Source organism: Glycine max, chromosome 20 (genome assembly GCF_000004515.6).
Source record: "Glycine max cultivar Williams 82 chromosome 20, Glycine_max_v4.0, whole genome shotgun sequence".
NCBI classification, from domain to species: domain Eukaryota; kingdom Viridiplantae; phylum Streptophyta; class Magnoliopsida; order Fabales; family Fabaceae; genus Glycine; species Glycine max.
Genome location: NC_038256.2, coordinates 33,129,069 through 33,140,441, shown reverse-complemented (window position 1 = coordinate 33,140,441; position 11,373 = coordinate 33,129,069). Strand labels below are relative to the sequence as shown.

The 11,373-nt window shown below is 33.7% G+C and overlaps 2 protein-coding genes across 2 annotated transcripts; both read right to left on the bottom strand.

Annotated features, from left to right (window-relative positions):
* Positions 1-3,723: 3,723 nt before the first annotated feature.
* LOC113000763 (uncharacterized) lies at positions 3,724-4,458 on the bottom strand. Its single transcript, XM_026127515.2, has one exon. The coding sequence runs from the start codon at positions 4,227-4,229 to the stop codon at positions 3,894-3,896; it is 336 nt and encodes a 111-aa protein (XP_025983300.1). The 5' UTR covers positions 4,230-4,458; the 3' UTR covers positions 3,724-3,893.
* Positions 4,459-6,170: 1,712 nt separating this feature from the next.
* Positions 6,171-10,006, bottom strand: LOC100789701 (transmembrane protein 184B). Its single transcript, XM_003555716.5, has 6 exons — positions 9,510-10,006; positions 9,244-9,317; positions 8,402-8,551; positions 7,802-8,087; positions 7,086-7,319; positions 6,171-6,900 (listed from the first exon to the last, which is right to left on the bottom strand). The coding sequence occupies exons 1-6, from the start codon at positions 9,654-9,656 to the stop codon at positions 6,535-6,537; spliced, it is 1,257 nt and encodes a 418-aa protein (XP_003555764.1). The 5' UTR covers positions 9,657-10,006; the 3' UTR covers positions 6,171-6,534.
* Between the last annotated feature and the right edge of the window lie 1,367 nt (positions 10,007-11,373).

Below are 11,373 nucleotides of genomic sequence, written 5' to 3'. Positions count from 1 at the left end.
ACTTTTTTGAAGATTCCGTTCAATTGGAAATAATAAATTAATTTTATAATATTTTAAAATTTTAAAGGCCCCAATGGGTCTTGTATCCATATCCTTCTTTGTTTTTTTCAAAGGAAGACAAAATAGAAGAATTGAGAAGAAAAAAAAAATCTAAATTGAAGATAAACAGAAAAGGGCGAGGTTATAAATTTTTTCTTTGCTTTTTTATATAGTAAAATTCGCTTTAGTTTTTATCTTTTAAAAAAATGATTTTAGTTTTTATCTTTTAAAAAAATTATTTTAGTCCTTTAACTTTTAACTGATTTTTTTTTTTTTTGCTGAACTTCAACTTGAGTTAATATTGTCCTTTTGTCCATTAGAAACTAATGAAATTAATATTTTATATTTTAAAATAATTAGTTTTAACGTAACGACGGTGTAACAATATTGCCACTATAATAATTTCAATCTATTAAATTTTAAAAAATTTAATAAACGGTGTTTGATTTGGTTGTTTTCTGTTTTTATTTTCATTGAAAATAAAAAATAGTGATGAAAATGTGTTTGTTGAATTTTTGAGAATATGTTAAGTGAAAATGAAAACAGGAAACAACCAGGAAATGAAAAAATAAAATCCAGTTGTGTTTTAAGTTGAAATCATTAACTTCATTTTGGGTAGAATAAAAACGCGGTGAAAAAGAATATAATTTTAAACAAATTTAAAAATATATAAAAACAAAAAGTCAATGTATCATAAATTTTCGGTATTTTTAATTCTTGGAAACAGAAAACAAAAAATCAAACTAAACATATTTTTAAAATTCAAATCTTTTAAAAATAAAAATAATTTTCATCAAAACAGAAAATAAAAATAAAAAATAAAAATACAAACCAAACACACCATAAACTAACCAAACCCTAAAATCATTTGTAGTAGTACGTACGAAACTGTTTAAGTAGCGGGAGAAGGGGGTGGACACAACCATTGCACAAAAATCATCCTGGCCAGAGAGAAACACAAGACCGAGGGGGAGAAAGAGAGAAAGCGGAGCTGAAACGGTTACGGGTGCACCAGAAATCATCTTTGACAATAGCTTTTTATCGTCTCTCAGACAGACAAAACCCTCAATCATTCCCTTAAAAAAGTTGAATCCGGAAAAGTTTAAGATTTATAGGGATTTGCTTATATAAAATTAATATTTCAAATATAAGACACTAATAATATTAATTCTAACCTAATGGAAGGAAAACTTTGTAAGTTTGAAAGTTAAAGAAACAAATTAAATTTTTTAAGAAATAAAAGATCAAAATCAACTTTATTATTAAAAAAAGAGTAAAATACACTATATAATATAAGTTTGAAGTTTTGTAAAATTATACAAATAGGCTATCAATATATAGTATTTATTTTGAAAGTTTTGTAAAATGTATTTACACTATCAATATATATATATATAGTATTTATTATAAATTAAAAGAACTAAAATATTTTTTAAAATATAGCATTTAATATTTTTTTGAAATATTACTTTTTATTTATTAATTTTTAAATTATTTGCAAATACGTTAAGAGCACTGCCTTTTATTTACCTAAATTTTTTTTAACTGCATTATTTATCTAAGTTTTGGGCTAAAAAAATAATTATTATTTATCAAAGTTAAAACCCGCATCTAATAATTCTGCGTGTTTTTTCATAGGCAGGAATGCAGGATTCTAGAGTAGCTTTCGTTTTCTTCTACTAGAAGCAGCCAGCAGGATTCTTATCCATTAAAAAAGAAAATCCATGATTCGCATTCAATGCTATTGTAAACTTAGCGCTAAGGTCATTAGTACTTTTACATCAAAATATTAGTAATATTCTATAAGTTTCTATGTATTTTTATATAATTAATGGATGGATCTGCCAAGATTGGGAGTGGAAAATGCTTTTCAAACGTGTTGCTTCACAATCGTCACCAAAAATAGACTACAACAATTTGTTAATCAGAGTGAGGTTGCGTAGATTCAATTCGACCACTGGAAGATAGCCATCTGGTTTTATGAAGGAGCAGATCATGTTATTATATATATAACTAAATAAATTCAAGCTCAAGCCCAAAATAAATAAATTCTATTTTAATTCCAAAACAGAATGACTTATGAATTGATGTTTCTAAGTTTATTTATTCATTTATTTTTGTTATGACTTATGAGTGATCTGCAATTGAAGATAGTTACTTACAATAGCTTACGTACTAGCTCAACGAACCAAATTGGCTAGACCCCTGGTATAAGTGATCTGATTTAAGGATAAAAATTGCTTCAACTTGGAGAAGGCAATTCACCATTCATAATTGTTTATTTCTAGCTGGTACTTCTCGATTTATTTGGTAAAATCATATTGTTTTATATAAAAATATATTTCAATGCGCAATAAATATTTTTCTAAGTAAAAATTTAGTAGCTCTCTATGCCTGGAAAAGAATACTTGGTATCATAATAAGTGTAGTACTTTTTTGAATTTTCTTACAAATGCCACATGAATCAGACAGATGAAAAATACATTAATAGGTGCCAGCTTGTTTCGGTGGAAAAAGTTTTGAAGTAGCTGGTGTACTTTGTATTGGACAGTGAATAAATTGAACAGGAATTTTAATAACTTTTCTAGTTGTGTGCTACTCCTTTTTCACACTATCATTTTATGCCTCATCCCCATAAATAAATTTGATGGTCAGAAACAAGAAGCAACCACCAAATATGGTTGCCCTTGAAGTCTTAAAGTCTTAATTGAATCACATAGGTGAGGAATATGAATTATTCAAAAGAAACACCTTGAAACTTAATTGGAAACTGGAAAGTGGTAATGATAATAGCAAAGATTATGGTACTTCCGACCATTTTAATGGCAATTTTTTTTTGTTACATTTTTAAGGGTATGGTTACATTTCAATGACAAATGTATGCCACGCAGCTGGGAAAGTAGAAAAATTAAAAAGAGTTATGTTATTTAACTAAAATATATTTACAGCCTTTTCTCACGTCTTATTTATTTTATTAGTATTTTCCAAAAAAAATCATATAGTTATGACTCATGATGTACGAATAATTTTTTTTAATGCAAATAGCCTATGTTGAGCAAGGGACACTCCAATCAATTATTCAAACCTGGAACTTGGGAATACTTTTTGTGCTTCGTTCCATCCTAGAGAACTCAAACTTTGGACCTAATTGCAAGTTGCAATCACACTCCCATTCCCTGCTTTTTCTCTTAAACAAACAAAGGGTCCCCCACCATAACCCTCAGCCCTTGCAGCTTTGCCGGAGCAAAGACAACCAAGCATCTCGAACTACTTCCCAGAGAACATGATGCTAATGTCCATTGGAGTATGTGAATTTGTACTATTATACTATAATATTGGGATTAAGTTTCTAATTCTAATAACATGCACGAAATCCTGGTTTAGAAATTGACCATTTTTTCTGTGCCCAACTTAGTTAATCAAACACTTCAATTTTGGCAAAAAATGAAAACATACATGGAAATGCTAAATATGATTAAATTAGTTTTATATATCACATTTTAGTTATCTCTATCCCTTAATTTTATTATACATGGTTACCTAAAAAATACACCTAAAATTAAGAAATACACCTAAGAAACATCTTCCATATTTCCATTTCTAAAATAGTGGAGCAGTTAAAGAAAGGGCACGATTCATGATGCTACGTGCAAAATGATTAAACAAGGAAAAGAAACAGAAGCAAAGCCAAACTCTTTTTGTGATTAATGAACAATATTATGTAAGCAACATCAGTTCCAAATCGCCATCACAAACTCATATTGAGAAACCGTAACTGGTTAATGACAAATAGAAACGAAAGAATAAAAGATCAGAGGTGTCTTGAGTGTGACGAGTTGTGGTGTCTCTTTTGTTTACCATAAACATGAAGAAGATTCGGTTTTGCGGTTGTTGCTGTGTAAAAGCTGGAAGAACCTTCTCCTGCGGTAATAGAAAGCGCATTTGAAGGACCTCCTGAGTTTGCAAGCAGACCTTAGCCTTAGCCACACAATTTTCTTGGCACGAACCAAAGACCCTTTGATTCTCTCTGTCAGACTCTTCTTTCTACAGAACTGGTAGCTTCTCAGGAATAGCTGTCTCTTCTCCACCATGGTGTTGTTCTGCTCAGAGTAGTTGTTGTTGTTGTTGTAGCAGTAATACCCAAATGGTACTTCACTCCTAAACACTGGATTCATACTCACACCACCCATGTTTTGATACTTTAATCAGAGAGAAATGGTGGAGTATGTATGGGAGAGGGTGCCTTAAGAAGAGAGGGAAAAGAAGTATACAAGCAAATATAATTAACTCTGTCTTCTTCAAGTCAGAGCCATTAAAAAATTTTAATAGAAAAAACGGTTTCGTCAAAGATTAAATAATCAAGGCAAGTATGTGAAAGAGGAGAAGAATAAGGGGTCTGAACCCTCTACTGTAGAAATTCAACGCCCCTATTTTTACTTTGTTATGTTTGTAAAGCCACCGTGGTAGCTAAAGTCTAAACACATGACTTGTATTCTTTTTTCTTCCTTACCCTGTAGCATTATTTTAAGCACTTTTACACGTGGAGATGGGATTTGAGTGAATCTTTATAAAATTTAATTAAAATTAATTTCAAATTGAAGTGATTTGTATGAATGTTTTTATTCTAAAAAGTTATTAATGGAACTCGGTAAAGATATATATTTTTTATCCCATGATAAAAACTACTAAAAGTGATTTCAACTCAATCAATTTTAACCTTCAACACAAGATCAAACATAAGAACACTAACCTTAATTTCATTAGTTGATATTTTAAAGTGATTTTAGAGAACATAAAGTAATACAAACGTGCACTTAAGAAGTTGGTTGAGTAGAATAAAACAAGATTCAGTATTACATGTTTGAGTTAAAGAACATTTTTATTCTAAAACTTAGGTGTTATCTCCTCTTCCTAAATTTTAATCGAAAAAAAAAATACTCACTTAGATGGACGGTGACTTTTGTCATCGGCCATATACATGTTTAACCCTTCTCTTTTTACTTCCTGTTTTTGCCCCTTAATTATGGTTATGACCTATGGCTGCTTATGTTAGTTATGTATATAGTCTATTATATAATATGACCATATCATTTTATTTTTTATATACATGACCAAATAATATGAGCCGAAACAAAGTCCCATGACCTCCTCATTCATTATCCGTATGAGTCCATGCAAGTCCAAACAAACTTGCTCCTACTGTTGTGGGCTCCATGGATATTTTGGTAGGGTTGGATCAGAACCGTCCAATGAGGGAGCATCATTTCCCAAACCCGTGGGGCCCGAAGGCTTTGTTGGTGTTTGTTGCGGTTCATACTAAAACATGAGCCTAGGCGTGTGCCAATGAATGCAAAAAAGGACCAGCAGTTACTGTCACCACCAAACGTCGTGACATTGGCCACAACAGCAGACAGTGCCTAAATACATCTGCAAATGGCAACAATATTAAAGGATTTGTATGATTATGATTTATGAAGATGATGAATTGATGATCACTACATGTTAAAGATAACTATAATTGAGTGTGTGAATTGGAAGCATGAGATATTCAACACCTATTGATGAGTGCGACGATGAATAGACAAATATATAAAGATGCTTGAGTATTAGGCGTCCCCATTGTATATAACTTATTTTATGAAGGAATTACAGAGTCGTTTGGCATGTAAGATATTACATTACATCTTATCTGTGATCATGATGGAAAAACGGCATTGTTTATTGATAATACCCTCTCCCTTTTTTGTCGTAGTCGTAGAGACAGATACTACATTTTAGTATAATTCAACTTGCATGATATGAAATTAAGAAAAAATCGGTCGTGCAAGGTTTCAACTACGAGAGGCCTTTGACTCAAAGCAACTGTAAAAATTTATCCTTCTTGGAAAACTAAAGATTGGATCACGTGATACAGCCTACATGAGTAGTTATCAGTAATACAGTAGATATTTATATTCGTCCTTTATGTGGACCTGCAAGCGTTACGAGACGTTCCAGAAGCAGAAACTTAAACTTTGGAGTAAAAATCTACACAGCAAATTTTAAAAAGGTAAAAGTGGTGACAATGACATTCTATGAAATCCAACAGTGATGGGTATTGATTCAAGGTGCGGAGAAGAAGATAACCGATCAATTACTTAATTGAGTTCTAATCGAAATTCACTCAGGAGCTGTTGAGTTTGAAGTTAGCCAACCATTTCTATATCTACAATGTGCACACGATACGCAATCAGTGGAGACAATTACAATATCAAGACTGAAGACCAATTATCAAGATGATTGGTTTAGTAGGGACTTGGGAGAGATTAGGGCTTTTAAGCAACATTGACACAGACGTAAGAGCCAGACCTGCCTACAGGCTTTCCTGGAATCAAACAAACCACACTTTACTCATAATTCTCTCCTAGAAGAGAAAGATGTAGGATGCCCCTATTACTCTCCTCTCTTCAACAATGACAATTTTCCCACTAACTTGGCTCTGAATGTTCCTCATTGTCACCTAGTACCGGCTTTATCAGCTGCTGGAACTTTTTCAGGATAATTGGATGCATCCAAGTCAATAAGTGTCATATCGTATGGCACAGACAAAGAATTTGACACATCCACAAGTAAGGAAGATTTCATTGCACCAGAATGTGGAACATCAGAGATGGGACCAGAATTTGAGGGAGAGCTACTATTTGAAGAAAAACTTGAGATCTGTACGTCATCTGCCTTGCTTCCAAACAAATGTTTATTTCTTCTCACTGTGTCCATCTCTGGGCCAATTGGAACAAAAGTTCGTGATCTATACTTCCTAGTTCCCTCTTCACCTTCACCACCGTGGTTGTAGAGAACATAATCATGGTATGTTGGTGCAAACTGCCAGAAGCAAAATATCAAACTGTCAGCAAATATTAAAGAAGCAAAAAGAAGGACGGAATCATACAGAAAAATCCATGGAACTAGAATTACAACATGATGGTTCCAAAGTCATGCATTGAACCTGATGAATAGAATTATGATGGTACAGCAAAACTAAGAGAAGAATATTAAAAGTGACTGACCTGGTGGACGGTATCATGGTAAAAGTCATTTAACTTTAAAGCATGAGCAAGGCTAGCTGTCAACCCACGGGATCCACCTATGTTAGCCCCAGCGTACTCTTTGTATGGAAATGCATAAAAGTGGCCAACAGCAGCAACAAGCATCTCAACGCAAATGAAAAAATCTTGAAGTAGAGCAGCTTCATCTGCATCCTTAACAAATTCCGACTTTGCGGCAAGGAAAACTAAGACACCCTAAGATATCAGAAACAAAAAATTGTCCAGCTTCAAACCTCTGGCGGAGATATGGTATAAAATTAACAGTGAATCATTTTCAAACTCTAAATAGATCCCATAGCATAGCACAGCAACTTTTGATTAATCAGCAAAAGTGAGTGTAATACAGCTCAAAAAAAATCATGGAAATATAGCAAATTGACATCTTAGCATGCACAAACAAGCACAGGTGTCATTGTGTTTTGATTTCATTATTATTGTTATAATTATTATTATTATTATTATTATTATTATTATTATAATCAATTCTGAACTATGCAAATAGTTTTTTTTTGTGGGCGATAAATGCAGTTGGCAAATGTGCTTCAAATAATTGGGGTTTTGAGCAAAAGAGTGAAAGACAACAGAAGTAAAATCCGATAACTTACACAAAGTAACAAATAGAGTTTAATAATACAAGGAAAGAATAGACCATTAAAAGAAAGAAGCATGAAAAGTACCTGCCAATAAGTTAGGAATACAACAGATTTTATTATAATAAACTTTGGGACTGGATTGAATGGTTGAAGCAGATCCTTGCATGCCACATAAAACAAAGCAAGAGCATAGAGAGCCATTGTGTATGAGAATGTATAGATGATTGTAAGATACAAGTATGATTGCTTTGGACTGAAATTTCCATCCTTATATTTTCCCTTTGCATAAAGTATAAGTGTAACAACAACTAAAATGGGCTTCAAAATCACAAACTGCAAGCACCCTTGCTTGCATTTACGTATAAAACGCCTGCAAAAAAAGATCAGGCATGAGAGATGATCATCAACTATGGTATAATAATCAAGCTTTTTTGGTGAAAAATCAAGCTGTCACATTACATGTTCAAACCAGAGTTTTTGTTTCCCTGGGATCCCAAGATTTACATTTTGCGAAAATCTATTAAAAGTATTTTATTTTTCAAATAGCACTACTTACATAATCCCACTCACAAAAGTTAGGTAAAACATTAATTCCTTGAAAAATTCTAGGGATCAGTTTTCAAGGAATATTAAACAACATTTTGAGGCACAGAAACTTGTAATATTAGATTAGTAAAAACTCACCCATCAAGCGCCAGAGGAGGTAAGCAACAGGTCATCAAAAACCATGATGGCTTGAGAACCCGTCCAGTTAAACTTAGGACTACTGATCCAGGACCACCAACCCATTCAAGACATAGCGATAGGAAATTATAAATAACCCAAGCTTCATAGCTGAAAAAGCATCCAAGAGAATGTTACTAAATGCACTGTTTCTAGTTGATAAAATAGGCATAAATCCATTTATTTTTTAAAACGAATAACAAGAGATTAGAGAATTAAAGTTTACAGGGGCACTAAAAAATGTAAAAGAGAGTTAAATCACATTAATAGAGGGGGCGGGGGAAGGAAGTGCCGTTCAGGATTATGACTGCATATGTAAGCACAGTTGCTGCTGCAACACTCTCCTTGGCCACCTCAGTCACATAATCAACAGAATATGGGAATAATAATACTACTCTCAAGCACAGTTTAGTGGCTACCTGATCAGAAATGTACATAAGTTAAACCAATCTTTAAAAGGTCAAAACCTAAATTTTATCCTTGGAATTGGAATTCATCCGGAGTAGGATATCAAAAAGCAAATTCTAGACGCAACTTCAAGGGGTTTCTGGACAGAATGGCACCTATAAATAACTACTTATGACTTTCACAAAGGCAAGACATGAGCAGAAGTATTGCTTGTAGTTCATATTTTCATATGCCCATACAATTCAGCCATAATTGGATACATGTTACCTCCCAAACCATATATGAACAAAATACACATGTAAACCATGATACATAAACACACAACGCAAATAATAAAAAATTAAAATTTAATATAGCAGCAACCACAACAAATACAGAAACAGTGAATGACTTACATTTCCCGGATTGAATTAAAATAGATTGAACCCTGTGGTAGAACAAGTGACAAGAATGACATCAACGCATAAACCTGTCAGAAAATTAAGTTTCAAGTTGAGTAGATCAACAAAGGATTTTATTTCTTAAAAAGAAATAATGAACTACAGCGAAACACATAAGCACAAATAAGATAGTAATTGTAACAAAAAAGGAACAAAATCTTCGCAATCAAAATTAGAACGAACGATAAATGATAAAAATTGAAAAGGAGTGAGTGACTAACCGGGACCATAAAAACGATCCGAACAATGAAGCGCTGATAAGTAGGCTCGGTGTAATTGAGAAGGTGCTTATAAATGTGAAGCAAGGACAACGCAATGGCTCCGCACGTGCAAATGAAAGCGACGATGTACAAGAAGATTGGAACCATTTTGCGGCCAAATTTTGAATCTCCTCCGTCAGCAAGAATAGGCGAGGTGTACTGCTAACGGAGTCCAATTCATGACAGAAAACGGTGATTCGAAGTCTGAACCCTAGGCGCAATCGGAGTATGATTTTGGAAGGGGAAAAGGATTAGATCTGAGAAGATGTTGGATGATAGGGATTAGAGAAAAAGGAAAGGTGCATGCAGCGGGCACCGAATAATGGCGGCGATGATGGAATCGGAAGGGGAGACAAAGTACCCAATTTCTCGCTTTCTTTTTCCTTCTATTCTTCCCAGTGGGAACATGCACAACGGTACAAAAATAAAATAATAAATTCCGTATATTTTTATGCTTTCAATATTTGTTTTTCTCGTTTTCTTATTTATATTATTAATATTTTTCACTTTTTAGAATTTAGAAAGTTGTTTTCTTCTTCTTCTTCTTCTTTTTTCCTCCAAAATTCTTTATCTTATGATCTACGGTGGGATGGAAGGTAGGATGGAAGGAAAATAGAAAATTTTAAAATTTGAATTGGAAAGAAAATAAAAAGAAGGAAAAATTTTAATTTTTGTATCTATAAAATAATTTTCCTTTCATTTTCACTCCAATCAAGTAAAAGAAAATATTTCATTAGTTGTATTTTCTTTCCTTTTTTTTTCTCATACTCCAAACAAATGGAATAGGGCATAGGATTATCCCCCACATCGGGGGCGCATTCCTACAACAATCCACCTCCTCCTGGCGGTGCTTGTATTGCACTAACGACCCATTGAGCGCAAGGCTATCCAAACTTCGGTTAATCCCTTTTGATGGTTAAGACACATTGGATTGGCTCTTTCAAGCAGAGCAAATTTTTGCTTTTTACCAAGTTTCCTTTTATCAACTTGTGTCTATTGTGGCTTTTTATATGAGGGGGGAAGCCCTAAGTTGGTATAAATGGATGTTAACAATAACCAGCTTGCTGATTAGGAAACCTTCGTTCGTGCATTGGAGGTTCGCTTTGGGCCGTCCTCTTACAAGAACCGTCAAGCTAAGCTTTTTAAGTTGTGGCAGTATGGTACAATGGCAGATTACCAACAACATTTTGAGAAGCTCTCTAATCATGCCTTTGGACTAAATGGTGAAACCTTACTTAATTGCTTTCTTTTCATATTAGCTCTTGATATTCGACGCAAACTACTTATTCATAAACTTTTTTCCATCCATCAAGCCATTGGCCTAGCCAAACTGGTGGAAGCTAAAATCAAAGACACAAAACCTAAACCTTCTGCCAAATTCCTTAACCCAGCTACGCCCTCAGCTACCTCTTAGTCCTCATCCTCTTATAACCCATCTCATTTACCTATCAAACATTTAACCCAGGCCCAGCTGCATGAGTGATGCATCTAGGGCCTCTGTTACTATTGTGATGAGAAATACGTCTTTGGCTATCGTTGTCAAGCCTCAAAATTCCTTAGGCTTTTGGTAGTTGATGATGGCGTTGACCCAAACCTGGTGGTTGAGCCCTTGTGTAACGAAAATGGGACCATGCCTGCCACACAAGAAGGCCAAGAGGACACTCCAGTCCATCTTCATTTATCCACACAGGCTCTTATCAGATTACCTTTTTCACAAACACTTTACTTCAAGGGGTCCATTTATAGTCAATCAGTCATGATTCTTGTCAATTCGAGGAGTTCTCATAATATATTATAGACTCAGTGGGCTCCTAAATTTAGGTTA

What these genes read in the sequence shown, in the direction of transcription:
- LOC100789701 (XM_003555716.5), bottom strand. Translation starts at nt 9,656, where the DNA reads ATGGTTCCAATCTTCTTGTACATCGTCGCTTTCATTTGCACGTGCGGA. An exon ending in GGATCGTTTTTATGGTCCCG is followed by an intron (nt 9,318 to 9,509) that starts GTTAGTCACTCA and finishes ATTTTCTGACAG; the next exon opens with GTTTATGCGTTGATGTCATT. An exon ending in ACCATGATACCGTCCACCAG is followed by an intron (nt 6,901 to 7,085) that starts GTCAGTCACTTT and finishes TGCTTCTGGCAG; the next exon opens with TTTGCACCAACATACCATGA.
- LOC113000763 (XM_026127515.2), bottom strand. Translation starts at nt 4,229, where the DNA reads ATGGGTGGTGTGAGTATGAATCCAGTGTTTAGGAGTGAAGTACCATTT.